The 15,000-nt window shown below is 48.4% G+C and overlaps 1 protein-coding gene and 1 long non-coding RNA gene across 5 annotated transcripts in view; one reads left to right on the forward strand and one right to left on the reverse strand.

The window, feature by feature from the left end:
• Positions 1–7,485: 7,485 nt before the first annotated feature.
• LOC146404287 (uncharacterized) lies at positions 7,486–10,976 on the forward strand. Its single transcript, XR_014844908.1, has 4 exons — positions 7,486–7,874; positions 8,582–8,738; positions 9,000–9,429; positions 9,543–10,976. It is a non-coding gene; the product is annotated as an uncharacterized LOC146404287 (long non-coding RNA).
• The window catches only part of LMO4 (LIM domain only 4), a 16,294-nt gene continuing 12,113 nt past the window's right edge, over positions 10,820–15,000 (reverse strand). For 3 of the 4 annotated variants that reach the window (XM_085020175.1, XM_021088448.2, XM_021088449.2), the window contains one exon: positions 10,884–11,440. In XM_085020175.1, coding sequence (XP_084876301.1) covers positions 11,419–11,440 — 22 coding nt within the window. In that variant the 3' untranslated portion in view covers positions 10,884–11,418. 4 annotated transcript variants of the gene reach the window in all.

The following is a 15,000-nucleotide window of genomic DNA, read 5'->3' on the forward strand; positions in this document are numbered from 1 at the left end:
TCATTCGACAAAGATTCACTGATGCCAGGCACTCTTCTAGACAGTAGGGACACAGACAGAAAGGAGATGCTCGCTTGCCCCCCAGGGGCTCTCATTCTGACTGGAGAGCAGATGGTTCAGTCCCCGAGGGGAATCCGGAATGCAGTTGGGAAACCCAGGAACGCTTCACGGAGGAGGCAGCCCTGGTCCCGGAGGAAGAGCCAGGGAATGACACAGCTGTCGGACCCGCAGTGAACCCATCTGTTAAAGACGACTCCAGCGGAATCTAAGTTTCTAAACTAAAGCTACCTCCTGAGCTGGAGTAAGACGCAAAGCCCCAGCTCGCAAGTGTGCAAAGGCCAGAAGCACATTCAGAAGGGCCTTGTGTTTGTCCAAAGCAACATGGAGTAAAGTGGGCCAGATGAAATTAAAATATGTTCCAGCCAAAGATTTGTCTCATAGAAAATGGAAAAAATAAATGCTACCGATATAGAAAGGGCCCTTTGATAAATGAGAGTGACTCACAATTGCAGCCTTTTTTAGAAAATGTAAAGGAGAAATATGCTAACCAACCAGGAGCTGGGCTTGCATTGTTGTAACAGTAGCTAATGAGATTTGATACATGGCTCCTGGACGAGGGGAGAAGGCTCCCGCAGACTCTACGACAGAGGACGCCAGCAGCCCCAGTGCTCCACATCGCCCCACAGCTTATTCTGCCCATGAACAGGGGCGGCTCAGGAGCGGGGTCGACTCTGCAGAGTGACACAGTTCTGGGCCACCCCAGCCAGGCCTTTGGCACACGGTGCCAAATTCCCAGAACCTCCACGTCCTCACCTGTAGAATGGCAATAACGCACCTGCTGTGATGAGGCTGTCACGAGAGTTGAAGGAGGGGCAGCACCCGGAACCCGGCAGGATATTTCAGGCCAGGTTGGCTCAGGTGTCAGCCCCAGTGCGAAACGTGCAGGACTCGTTACCCAACCTAGATGCTAATTCTCAGTTTCCATATGAGTGAAATGGATCCGTAAGACCAGCGTTATAGGTTTCTCATGAGGATTAAACCAGTTACTGCGTGTAACGTGCTGAGCTCAATAAGAGTTCGCTCTAACTGAATTACCAGACAAAGAGCAAATGATAACCCCTCTGCCTGTCTTGAAGGGGCCACAGGATGGGAAATAAGGGTGATTATCGTTTCTAAGGCAAGTGTGTGGTCAAGAGGACACCGTGACTACTCCCACGTATAAATAACGGTGCCTGGACCACTGGCTTCTTCCAAAGGCAACCAAACAGTTTTAATATTCACGAGTGTGCGATGGTTTGAATGTGTAGCGTCAACCCCCCTATCTGATGGTAGACCAGCCAGCCAGGGGATTAGCTGCGGAAGAGCGTTCATCGGAACAAGGTGTCCCCGCCAGGAGGCACCGGGGCTCTGGAGAGGGCTCCGGGCTCGGAGTCACCTTCTTCAGAGGCCTCTGTAGCGTGTGACCTTGAGCCCTCAGTCAACCTCGCGAAGTCCCTGCTCCCTCAATTACAAACAGGGGAGTAGCAGCATCTTCCTCGGAGCTGAGAGCTGGGGATATAGTAGGAAAAGGAGGCATCGGCCACACAAACGTTCAATGGATGTTCCTCTCTTTTCCCGAGCTACCACCATTTGGTCTGAGTTTATGGAACAGCCAATTGTGTGTAACGTTTACCTAACAAAAGCTTGATCACCTTGCTTTCCAAAATTACAGAATTAAAAACTCATGGCCACAGAAAAACCTGCACACAGTTGATTAGAGCAGCTTTCTTCATAGCTGCCAAAACCTGGAAGCGACCAAGATGACGTACGTAGGTGATGGATAAAGGCACCGTGGTTCACCCCGACACCGGCGTATGATTCAGGGCTGTTGGGAGAGGAGTTATATTGACCCATGAAAAGACAGACACGTGGATGCATATATTACTAAGTAAAGAAGCCCACCTGAGGAGTTCCTGCTGTGGTTCAGAGGGTTATGAACCCAACTGGTGTCCATGAGGACGCGGGTTCGATTCCTGGCCTCACTCGGTGGGTTAAGGATCTGGCATTGCCTTGAGCTGCGGTGTAGGTCACAGATGCCACTCGGATCCCACTTGCCATGGCTGTGGTGGAGGTGGGCAGCTGCACCTCTGATTTGACCCCTAGCCTGGGAACTTCCATATGCCACAGGTATGGCCATAAAAAGAAGAAAAGAAGAAGAAGAAGGAGCCCACCCAGAAAGACTACATACTATATGACTCCAATTACACCAGGCAAACCTATAGAGACAGTAAAAAGGCCAGTCGCCAGCAGGGTTTGTCGGGGCAGGGGACCAGGCAGAGCACAGAGGATTTTTCTAGTGGTGAGAATCCTGAGTGACGCTGTAATGACGGATACATGTCATTCTACATTTGTCCAAATGCAGAGACTTTCCAGCCCCAAGGGTGAGCCCTGATGTCAACTACGGGTTCCGGGCGATGGTGACACGCCAGCAACCATGGGCTCATCGGCTGTAAGACATGTCCCACTTTGGTGGAGACGGTCGGAGGAGAGCCTTGCATGTGGGGTGGGGGGAAAGTGGGAAGTCTTTGTACCTTCCTCTCAATTTTTCTGTGACCCTTAAATGGCTCAAAAAACACTTTTTTAAATAAAAAAAAATACCTATTACATTCTAAACCAAAAATGAATGATTGGCATGTTATCCACTCTCTTGGATTCACCTACCCCGTGAAGGCCCCTCCATTGGAGAAGACAGGTGACAGGTGGCTATGATAATTTTCAAAGTAAATTGAAGACCTCATAGCCAAACCTTACATCGGAGACGCTGCTGTATTCTCTGTTGTTTCCGTGGTTATGACCCAAGATACCACCCTCAGAAGGTAAAAGCCCTTCTAGCTTCTAATGACCCATCCAATACAGCGGCAACTACAGCCCTGATTAGTAAATTCCTATTCAGCAGATGGGCAAAATGAGGTGAGAGAGTAAATGATTAGCCCATGGCTAATATTTGATTGGAAAGACAAATTTAATTATAGGTTCCGTTTGACTTCCCTTCAGGCCTAAAATTAAGGTCCAAGTATCTGCCGACTCCCTGTTTGGTGCTTATTTCGCATGACAGCACCCCGTGTGCTTTGGGACAGGCTCTGACCCAAAAGGGGAGGCCGTGAGGCATGAGGAGCAGAGTCCAGGGTGAACATTCCCCCAGGAACTCTCGGCGCCTCTCCCTTGGTCGGTGAGGAAGCCTAAGTTCAAGGAGGCCACGGATATTCACAAGCTGCCCGCAGACACCCGAGGCAAGCATCCGAGGGGAAGCCCAGAGTCGCCTGGTCTTAGAATGGAACTGGCTGACACACCTTCGGGAAGCTCCGCAGTCTACTAAGTCTTTAGGACGGTGGGGAAAGCCCAGGGCCCTCTTTAGGGGCAGGAGTCGCGGTAGGAGCAGCTTTAGAGAAGGTTTAGCAGCCACCCTTAGCAAGTGGATAGTGTTTTGAAAAGCGTTTTTTTAACTTAGTCACCCAATTCTCATCAGGCCCAACCAACCAACTGCCTAACCCCGTTTTGTTTTGAAAAATAATGTCACAAATCTGTCCAGAGCTGGATAAAATGCACGGTAATGAGTTCATTAACATGCCATCTGCATACAAAACAAGGGGATTCCAGAGGCAGAATCCTTTGGTGGGCCTGTTGGAAATCAGAGTCTGGCCTAAAAAAAAAAAAATGCAAAACACAACGTAGGGAGAAAAATATCACACAGCTACACCACGCTTGGCCCACAGCAAAGAGAGTCTGGCTTTTGAGAGCGCCAAAGCCAGCCGGAATCTTTCTCCCCCTTTCTTTTTAATTTTAAAACATGTTTTACTACTTAGAGGGTAGAAAAACAATTGCTTAGAGCATGAGGTCACGGATGGAGTTCTGGGAATTACACCCATCCCCAGGAAGAAAGGCCCAGCTAAAAGCCTCAGCGTCAGAAATCCACTTAGGATCGCCTGTCCTTTGAAAATCAAGCCTGTTTGTCCGCCCGATTCACTCGGAAACACATCAGGAAACTCAAATCTGCCCCCCTCCATCTCTTCGGGCCCCCACCGCCTCCTTCCCCTCGGAGAAAGGAAGGGTTCGTTTCCAGGGGCCGCAGCTTCAACAAACCAGAGGCGATGCTCCTTGCCCCGTGGTACCCCACTTTCATCAAGAATCTGTCGAGTCCTTTCACCTCTGCTCTCCGTGACACACCTGTGAGTGTTGCCAAATGCTGTACCGCATCGACTGTTAAAAACCACCAGCCCTGCCAACGTCTGAAACCTCTTGATGTCACCAGCTCGCAGCCCACGAAGGCCTGGCTGGAGTTTCAGCAGGCGCAGTGGCAGCGCCCGAGGGGCTTAAAGGCCGGAGCCCCTTATTGCTCATAGTGGACTCGGACAGTCAAAGGCACATTCGTGGGGTGCGTCTGGGGAGCCCCGACAGCCACATCCCCATCTGCAGGGGAGACGCCTCGCCACCCCTCGGTCCTCCCTCCGAGAGCCATCTCTTCAGGCACCCTGAAATTTCTTCGGGGCTCCCTCCTCCCTCTTTCTCATGAGAGAGATTCCTCCAGAGCCCAGGATTATATTTTATCTTTTATAGAGCCCACAAACATCTATTCCCCCCCCCCGCTGCCAAAACAAAGGTGACGGGGACACCATTCAGGCTCTTGCTCAGGCCCATTCGCAGCTCTGAGCGTGGGTGCCGTGTACTGACACCCCGGAACGTGTCATGGTTTTCCGGGCAGCTGTAGAGACGGGTATAAGCGAGTAGTTGAGCACATGGGTTGTGCAGCCCCGCCCGCTACCTGGTGCAGATCCCCCCCCACCCCATCCCGTGAGGGGACCGGCCTGCCTCTGCTGCTGTTGGGCGCTTAGGTCAGCGTGTGCTCCCAACACACAGCCTCCCCTTCTTTCCGATCCACTCGCCGCTGTCTCTGATCCGTGCTGCGTTGATCCGTGCATGTTTTTTCAGGTCCTTACAATTTCAAGAGGAGATATACATATATATATATATATATATATATCTCCATCCCTATCCTGGGAGAGGGGTAATTCAGTCTTCAGACTGGAAAAAAAAAACGTATCTTGGGTAACTGACGTCTCATTTTGTACTTAGCAGACTAAGAGGGGAAAGGCATTGGGCTGAGTTACTCCACGAAATAACACAGAGAAGCTGCGGGCTTTGGGAACGGGGACGTTGGCACCGGCATCCACTGCAATCAGGAATCTGCGCCAAGAACTTTTTAAAAAGGCCTTTTTGCCTAACCTTTATATCAACATCAAAAGCATGTTTTAGCAAATGGAGCAGAAATTTTTCTTCGCTATTTTTCTTTTTGTAATATAGGCAGCTGGATTTAATGGTGTGTTGTAGCAATTTATTTACAAAATTTGATGTCTTTTTGGATTCTAGCAATTAATGGGAAAAGAGCAAGTACTGCCAACAAAATTTTAAAAATCAGCTCGGCGTCGTGTTTGGATGTGACCAAGGGTATATAACCTGTCCATGGGAAGACTTCGGCCCTCGCCTGTCTTCAAACGACAGACAGGAGTGTTAGTTCTTTGGTGACACGTCTGCTTCTCGCCTCATGAACATGTAGGAATTTTCTCTAAATATGATCGCGTGTGTATTACTTCTTTTAGACTTATAAATGCGGGCTACTTTGACCTAATAATTCCACTGATCTTTTATTTGCCACAAATATTACAGCTCATTCAGACATTTTAAACATACCACTTGCCGTTTTGTCTGGGATATAATTAATTACCCATTTTGCTTTCTGGACTAGGACAATTCCTAAAGTCTAGGGCTTTTCCCTCAGCAACAGCGACACGTAGGCAGAGTTCTCAATTACACCGCATTTTTCATCATGAATTTGTTGAGATGTGTCAAAATTCAAGAGACATTCCTTTTAGAGCAAGGCTAAAATATGCAGGTAATCTGAACAAGTTTTTGGAGGCCACCAGAGTGGATAAAGGTGATATAATATGTAAATGATAAATATGCTATAAAAGATAAAAACAATACAATATTTTAGTTATTTAAGGAAAGGAAACCCTAGTTCTAGCTCATAGACTAAAATATACCATTGTTGCACTCGCAATTTATAAGGCAATTCTACGCACATGCCCCAAGTGCCAGGGCAAGAAGAGTTCTGGCACTTTGGGCATGAAGGACGGTGCCCAGCAAGGTTGGCGCCTGAGGAAACGGAAAGATAGGTGATACTGATCCTGCCTGTATTTTAGATTGTGATTATTTTGTTCCTCATGGAGTGTTTGTTCTAGTCGCAAAAATACTGCATGAAAGCCCCGTCTTGACGTCGGGATTTTGGGCTCCCCCTTAAACGCTGCGTCTAAAGAGAGGGAACGTCCCCTCGCTCAAGTCCGGGCTCTGCTGAAAAAGTCACCCTCTAAACCTTCCTGCGCGCCCCTAAAACCGAGGCAGGAATCATTAAGAGGATCATTGAAAGGACCGTGAGAGAGAACACGGGTAACAGGGAAGGTGAACACACAGGGACCCCGACAAAGCGTTACGCAACTCCACTCAGAGTCATTATAGTAAGCATCACGCTTAAGGAGGTCAGGGTGAGAGAAAGCGTGGCAATCCCATAAACTGACGCTGGAAACCGAAGCAGAGGCCTCGGAGGGAGGTGAGGAGGTGACACGCCCGTCGCCACCTAACCGTATTTAAAGGACAGGGCTTCCAATCGCCGCCCAGGCAGGCAATTTCCTTTCCAGCTTTCATAATTAATCTTCATTTGTAAACTGTTTGTCTTCAGATTTTCCCGTCTCAGTTCCTAAAAGCTCCATTCACCGAAAATGAGAAATTAATTTAGGAAGAAACCCTTTCTTGTTTCCCTCTTTTTAGCTCGAACGACACAAGTCCTACAAATAGACCCGCTGCACACGAGGATGGCTCCTGAAAACGTTGGGGGCGTAAGCCTTCTGAGGCAAGGTAGGGGGAACTTTCTAGGCCAAAGGAAGGTGAGACGCCTCCTGTTCTCAGGAGCTGATGAGGGCTTGCCAGCTGGTTAGAATTCAGTGCTAATTGCATCTTCAGACACCACCTCTGCAACCCTTTCCCCCACTCAGGATCTTGCATCGAGGGCTCGCATTTTCTGCAAAAACCTCTGCATTTCACCTCTCTCACTCGGCACGTTCTGAGCGTCAGAAGGGTTCGGCTCAGAGCCTGTCTTTCCCCCGCAGGTTTTGCTCTGGGCTGCGGGTGCTCACAGCCGGGAAAGCGGGCCTGCCCTGCTCCTGGAGGAAGATGGACAGCTAACATCGGGGCTTCGGTGACTGGGTGCAGCCTCGCCCCTTCCACCCGAGACTCATTAAACAACTTTCCAGTGCCATTCAGAGAACTTATAACAGAATCAATGGATTCTCATCCTCTGCTTTATTAGCTGTGATTTAGGAGAGAGCCTGGCCCTGTTGACACAGCTGTAACGTGTCAGGACCTGTAGTACATTATTGGCCTGAGGCCCCCACTTTCAGTCCAGTCTCGGCTGAATCAATCTGCTCTCACACAGGTTCCCTCAAGGAAGCGCGGCCGCATCTTACGGGCAGAAAGCCCTTCGCATCCAGGGGAGAAGAGTCTCGCTGGAGGGGCCAGTCCGCCTTCCTAGAGCAGCCCTGACGCTCACAGCTCTCGGCAGGTCCCCAGAGGGGCACAGGGCCCCACATGCCTCTTAGCTGGAACCCACCGCTTTGCTGCTGGGGGAGCCCCGCCTCTGCCAGCGGGCATCGCTGGCTGTTTAACATGTGTTCAGAGCACTGCCAGGCTAACATGGCTGCTCCTAATACTTTAATTGCAGTTTCATGGAAACAAATTGCTATTTAACTGCAATAAGCATTTCTGTGACTTGGCTGGACTGACAATAGGTGAGTCTTAGTAACAAAGTGACAAGGAACATCGACCTGTAAATAGTCTGTGTTTCCAACTGGGTCACAGGTGGAAGCGCCCGGGAGAGAAACTCCTGGGTGAAGGGGGCTGTGGACTCGCTTTTCTCCATCTGTAACAGTGGTTCAGGCTACACCGAAGCTTTTCACCAGAGGGTCTTGATATCCAACGCCCGGATCCGCTGTTTGTTAGACAATTTTGTGGCCCTGAGAAATAATTTATATAAATACAGTAGTGCACACACTGCCGTCTAACTGAATTGACATTTAAGCCATTTAATTTAAGAGCTTCATTTGAGATTATTAGTTGTTCCAAATATCAGTGCTAATAAGGGCAAATGAATTTAAATACAGTTAATACTAAAGGATGACAATTTCGCAGGCTTCATGTCGGTGTGACAGTTTTCTCATTTTGTATTTTATAAGACGCTACAGTCCGCCTTAAACTCTTTCCTAATAAATCATGAGGAGCTGGAAATAGTTTCTGGAGGCAAATGATTTGGTTTGGAGAAGCTTCATGCAGGCTCTGCTGCCTTTCTGACTGTGTAAATCTAACGAGACAGAGAGGTAGGAAAACACTAAACCCTCTCAGAGGATGATCTTTTACAAAATTGTTTCATTAGCAAGAGTGACAATTTGCATGCTCGAGACATTTATTAGGACCATAAACTTGGGTTTTTTTTAATCAGGACTTCAGCTGGGCTCCACACCATTTGCTTGCCTTTTGCACCGCCCTCGCTCGCAGGGACTGGGGGCCGTCTTGCTCGACGACGTGGTTGGGCTGAGATGCGTCCTCTCAAAAGAACAGAGCACCTCTCACTCACATCACAAACGCATCGATGAAAGGTGAACAAGCGCGTGGGTTTTGGTTTTCTTCCCCCTCAGCAGCGTTGGGGTTGGGGGAGGAGGAACTCAAGCACTGTTCACATCAGAATAAGCCTGCGAGTTTTCAGGAGCTTTCTATCTGCACTGAGCATCCCCATTAGAGCCGGGGTGTATTGTCTGAAATGCCTCTGGTTTCAAGGAAGGGTTTTACCTAAAGCAAGACTACTACTTAAACATGGCCTATTGTATATTCATGGCTCCATTAGTCCTTCTCCCATTTAGCACATCAAAGAGAAGCCTTCATCACCAGCATGTGGGTTACACTAACAAGAGTGACATTTGTAATCTTAGAGGCCTGCAACTCGGGAAGTGCTTTTAGAAGCTCGTTATTAAAGACGCAGCAAGTGCTTGGGGAACGAGCCACGTAACAGTTCATTTAACATCTTTAGTGACCTTACCCTCCACATCACTAAACGCCACACTGTACCACTGACCAAAGGTTATTAACTGCCTCCTTTGAATTTCCACACCGCACGGGACACGAGTGCTCACGCCAAAGAGAATTAGAGAAGATGCTTGCATTCTTATTAACACACGTCTCCTTTCCGTCCTGCGGAGTCCACACTGCCTCGGAGTATCCAGAGGGGGAAACAAAAAAACTTGAGACCCAGAACTAATTCTGAGCCATTCCCCAAGGATCCAGCTGAAACAGGTATTGTTATTCATGCGATTGTGTTCACTATATTTTTTTATCCTGCATTTTCTTTCTCTAAAACTCGAATAAAACTATTCCCTTTAACTCTCTGCCTTGAAATTCTCCTACAGGAGGTTTATAGGGTGTTTTCAGTTTGAGTAACGATTTTGCCTCTTGGCCTGGAATCTCTGAAAGCAGATCCCACAGGGAGGCGGACTGGTAGCGGAGATGTGGCCAGCCAGATGTCTACAGAACCCACGCCTCTTCTCAGCGACGGTGTGTCTCTATCTGGAGCTTTTCCGGACCAAGAGAAAATAAAAGATGCCATTTTTAGGAAGAAAATGTAAAGCAGCATTCTGAACACACCTGGTTTTACTGATCTCTGATAGGAGCTGTCATTGAGACTGGCTCACAAAGAACCAGCCTGGCAGGGCAGGCTTTGGGGCCTTGCCTCCTGCCAGCACCGGCCCTGGGCTCAGTCCTTGGCCCACACGTGCTTTCTGCAGGACACCTCGGCAGGCAACGCAGGCGCTGTTGGGGAGACTCTGCTGCCTAGAACTAGCCACTAAATACCTCAAGACTACCACCAGATGAATCCAAATCCTCCCCCAAACACATGGAAAGGCAGGGTCAGGAGGAGAGCGGAAGAACCGAACAAAATAACTCATCCAGCAGACCACACGTGTCTTAAAGCTCAGCAAGAGATGGCTGCTCCCCCCACAGAAGAGAACCCGAGGTCCCTAACCGCCAGTGGAACCGCACCAGCTGCACAGGCAGGCTTCAGAACAGCCACTTCCTCAGCGGCTATCAACTTGCTGAGAGTAGGAGATGGTCACGCCTCATTCTTTGCCACGCTTCCCATCCACGCCCAAGACTCTCCTATTGAGGAAAAAAAAAGAACAGACCACACAGCCGAAGGGTCAAACCCATGTGTATGAATATAAACACACAAGGCCCGCTGTGATGGGGCGGAAGTGTGATGACGTGCCACTGACAGCGGGCTCTGAACCCACACAAAGGACTCCGTGAGAAACAGGGCTGTGTACCCCTGCCCAAAACAGCAAAGCCCAGTAATTTGAGGACTGCCTTGCTGAGTCAGAAATAAAGAAAGCACCTCCCCTCAACCCCTAAGATTTAAAGTGAGCCTGGTGTGGAACAAAAAAACTCAAGTTTTTTCCAAAATACAGATGAGAAAAAGCAGTGTTTAAACCCAAACGCCATCAAATTATTTTTTCTTTTAAGTTTTTATTATTTAAATACACCATACTAGAGCAAATGTCTCTGAAAATATCACAAATAAAAGATTTTTTTTTTCTTCATTCAGCAAATTAGAAGTAGGGGGAAATTTCTACACAGTAGCTGCTAGGAGCCTGATTTTTTTTTTTTTCCAATGATTTTTTTTTTTTTCTTTTTTTCATTCTTTTTTTTTCCTTTGCCATGGGAGTAGCAACATCAGGACAAAAACACTTACATGCATATACATACATTGTATTTTACAGAGAGATACAATAAAAGTGTTTGTGATAGAATATCACAAAAGCCACATCTTTCCTTTATCTCATGTTCAGTTTTGATTGAAACACATTTCCTTACGACACTTAAATATACAAAGAGCAAAGAGAATGTTGGAAAGGTAAAACGCAGGGTGCCAACTCTGGCCAGTGCCCTGCTAATTGTTAATGAGGGTAGAAAGCAGATTTGAATGCTTCTTTTAATTAGCTTCATTAGTCATCTCCCTCCTCCCAAGCTCCCTCCCCCCCAAAGATGTCCTCCGGTGGATCTTTTTTCATTTTCTCTACAGTCTCCCATTAGCCCAGGTTCATGGCGTCCTTAATGTTCATATTCAGTCATTTTAATACACCAATAAATGCGGGAAGGGCAATCAAGACTAAAGAAGGTGCAATGGCATGGAGCTGGCACTGGTGCTACAAAGGTGACTTGTCTACTGAAGACACAGGGGATCCACCTGCGATGAACAAAATCTGAGATGAAGGCACGCATTCTGCATCACTCTGACCTTTTAGCAGACCTGCAAGAGAGAAGAACGGGCATCTTAGCTAAAATGCTAAATTTGAGAGAGATGAAACTCAAACACGCCTGCTTTTGTCTCCTCTGCATTCACTAATCTTCTTTTATTAGATTACGTTCCAGCAGTGACGCGACGGAGGCTTTCTAGGCTACTCGCTCCGGCGGCGAAGAACTAAAGCGGACCGTTTTCTGCACTTTCCCTCGCAGGGAAAATGAGACAAGAAATGGACTTTCGGGAAGTTTCTGGTGCAAGGTTCTGCAGTGAAGTGTGCTTAACTCTGTTAGAGGCAAGTTTCTTTCTGAAAAGAATGACTTAGAGCATCTTGCCTCGCGCTTGTATCTTACAAGTTGCATCAGAACCAAATCCCTCTTCAGGAAGTTTTGGGTTAAGAGTCTCAACCGTCCGTGAAACCGCTGGCAGGTTACGCAGCTGTCTGTGTCTCGGTTTCCTCATCTCTAAGGTGGGGAGAATCAGGCTGTGACAGGACCATACCGTATGGGGAGGACAGTCAGCAGTGCTGGGCACTCGATACCACTAGACCAACACCGAAGTTACCGCGATCACTCTGCTGCCCCGTGTCCCCAATTCGCCCGTGCGCTCGCTTCTCTCTCTAGGCGTGTGCACCTGTGCACGTATGTGTACCCACGCAGATGTTCAGACACTACTCGTGGTGTTTCCTGTCTGCTATGTCACTAACAGGACATAAATTCTGTAAATACACCCAACATGCAATGTGTTCATAACTAGAACGTAGTCCGTGGAAGTCGAACTTCGACGTCTCCGGGAAATGACAACCCACAGTCGTCAAATACAATCTGTTTGCAATTACCAGAATGAAATAATATATATTAGGGTTTTATGGGTTTTAAATGACATTTTGAGCTTCCCAGGAAGTTCTCGTCTCACCCTTTCCCTAACTTACTCAAAGCCTGAAGTCTATTAGGAGCTGCGACCCCCCACTTCCAAGCTAATTAAAGTGGTGGAGGCTTAATTCCCCAGAGTGGAGGCTCAGTGTGAGAAAGGTAATTTGTCTGTCCAGCACAAAGATGCGGGAGCAGCCAGCGAGCATATTTAATAAATGAGCATCAAATGTCCTCCACGATGGACACACACACACACACACACACACACACACACACACACACACCAATTACGGACATAGACTAGATGCTCGCTCAGTTTTCCTCCGGCCCAAAGAGACTGAAAAGCACAGATGATCCGAGATGGAAGCATCAGTCCCGAGTGGAAGAAAGAGCTCCAGAGCAGGCCAAAACTTACACCCCCTCCAAGAAAAACGTCAGCCACAATTCTTGATTGTATTTACATAACTCTACAAGCCCACACTCTCCTGACGGTGGCAGCCGCACCTCCTCTGACGATACAGGCCAGGCCGTCTTGCAGAGCCTGGAACACTACTGGTCTGAGGTCGCAGTCAAGGGACCATGTGATTTAAGAGCGTAAAATTATTCTTCTCCGAATGTACAACATACAGCGAGTGACACAGGACAACAGCAGCGTCACTCGACATCCCAGATACTGGGCACGAATTTCAGGAGGATAAAAGTTGAGAGGGGCCAGACGATGGGGGCCTAGCCTATACTTTCCATACAATTAGCTGCCTTAACGAAGGGAGGGACAAATAATCGACTCATTACTTTGAAGCCAGAGGAGGCTCGGGTGTATTTATTACGCCTCGTGCACTAAAAACGTAATTGGTTCTGCGGACAGAAGGAAAGCGGCCAAAATTAATGTCCAATTTTCCCTACAAAAGTATGGAGAACGAGAGAGAAAATAATAAAACGGAGCGATTTGTCATGTCGCCCCCATCTCATCCCCTCCAGAGAAGAAATCATTTTCAAGCATTCTCCAGGTCCAAAAAGCAGGTTATGCTCCATCAGGATGTATGTTCATGACCCCCCCGCACCCCGCCCCATGCCCGCTCATTAGCATCTCTCTGGACCACGGGAACGTGCCCGGACCTTTACTTACAGAAACCACCTCGGGCCTTGACTGCGCTCATGGAGAGCGGAGCGCCCAGAGCAACCCTGAGACACTCAGGCCCACAGAACATTCTGCACTAATGCCACCCCCGCACACGGCTCCTCACCCACGTGTGACAAGCCCAGGGCCTGAAGTGAGATTTCCGTGCGCCTTCAAGCGCTCCTAACTCCTGAAGGCCACCTGTCCTCTGCTGGCTTCCCGCAGGACGAAAACACACACAGGTAGGTGCTCCTCCGCCGCCTGATACATTCCGTCTCCCGGAGGGAACACCCTCTCCGGCCCGGCCCGGCCCGGCCCGGCCCGGCCGCCAAAGGCGCCCAGACAGAGGACGAGGACGCAAAGCAAAGGCATGACACACACACACAGGCTCTTGCAAACACCGCACCCCGGGACCGACGCGCCTCCCTGACACCCCTCACGTGACGTCATCTCAGACTCAGCAGGTGGTGCCCGAGACCCAGCCCAGTGGACGCGCAGCCTGTGCTCAGTCCCTCCCGTGCTCAGTCCCTCGGGCTCTGGCTCCGTTTTCCACCTTGTCTCACATCCTTCCGTGGTCACGGGGCACACTGGTGGCCGTAACCATCATTTTTTATGCTTTGCCAAGTCAGGGAAGGACATGGTATAAAACCAGCACCCGAAAGCCCGGAAGACCCAAGCTTTGACACGGAAGGTGGTGGGAGGAGAGCAGCCCTCCGAGTCGCCTACTGTTCGTTTCTGGCTCCCGAGCCTCCCTACGAATGGCTTTGCCTCTAAGCTGAGATGGGTGATACCTCCAGGGGTTCCTGTCACCACCCTCCACCCTGCCCTGGAAAGTCACGTCCTTACAACCGAAACCATAAAAATGGGTAAGCATGTGCAGGGACCGGCGTGGCCTTAAAGAAGCTTGAAATGGGTCGTCCATGGCGACTGGTGAATTTCCAAAAAAAAAGTCTTCAAAGAGAACAGAGACTATTGTATGGAGCTTTTCCCACAGGAGGAACGGGAATAAGGAAAAGTGCTCGTGCTTCGAGGCGCTCAACGTTCCCCCTAAAGAACCGGAAATACATTTAAAACCATCTCACAAAGCTGAGTAGGGAAAGCAACCCAAAGGAGCGTGAAAACACGGCGGTGTCATTTTAAACAGCTCAAAGTTTTCAAATATTAGTCATTTTCCCCGCACGCGGCATTAAGAAAATGCATTACCGAAGACAAAGAAGCCTAATTTTTTTCCTGAGACTTTTGAAGCTTGCTAAATTCCTATTTGCAGATAAATGTTGTTTTTTTGTGATCCCTACAACAGACATTAATGAAGTTCCTATTGTAAATCCATAAAGAATTACCAAGCGCGGTGTGTGCTTTTTGTTTCAATGCAATAACTCAGTGCTGTGTGATTGCCTGGGTTAATGATGAAAAAGTCAAACATACTATCAGAGCTGATGGAAAAATCTATCACCAATCTGAAATTAAAATTCATCTGTGGTCAATAAGATTTAATATCCATGCAAGTGGCGCTGTAAAGAGTAAATGAATCAATGTCATCAATACATAATCAGTATGAAATATGATGTGAATAAAATTAT

Source organism: Sus scrofa, chromosome 4, assembly GCF_054392235.1.
Source record: "Sus scrofa isolate SSC_HxYL_T2T_F1_AM1 chromosome 4, Sscrofa_HxYL_maternal_Yorkshire_Landrace_v2.0, whole genome shotgun sequence".
In the NCBI taxonomy this organism is placed as follows: Eukaryota; Metazoa; Chordata; class Mammalia; order Artiodactyla; family Suidae; genus Sus; species Sus scrofa.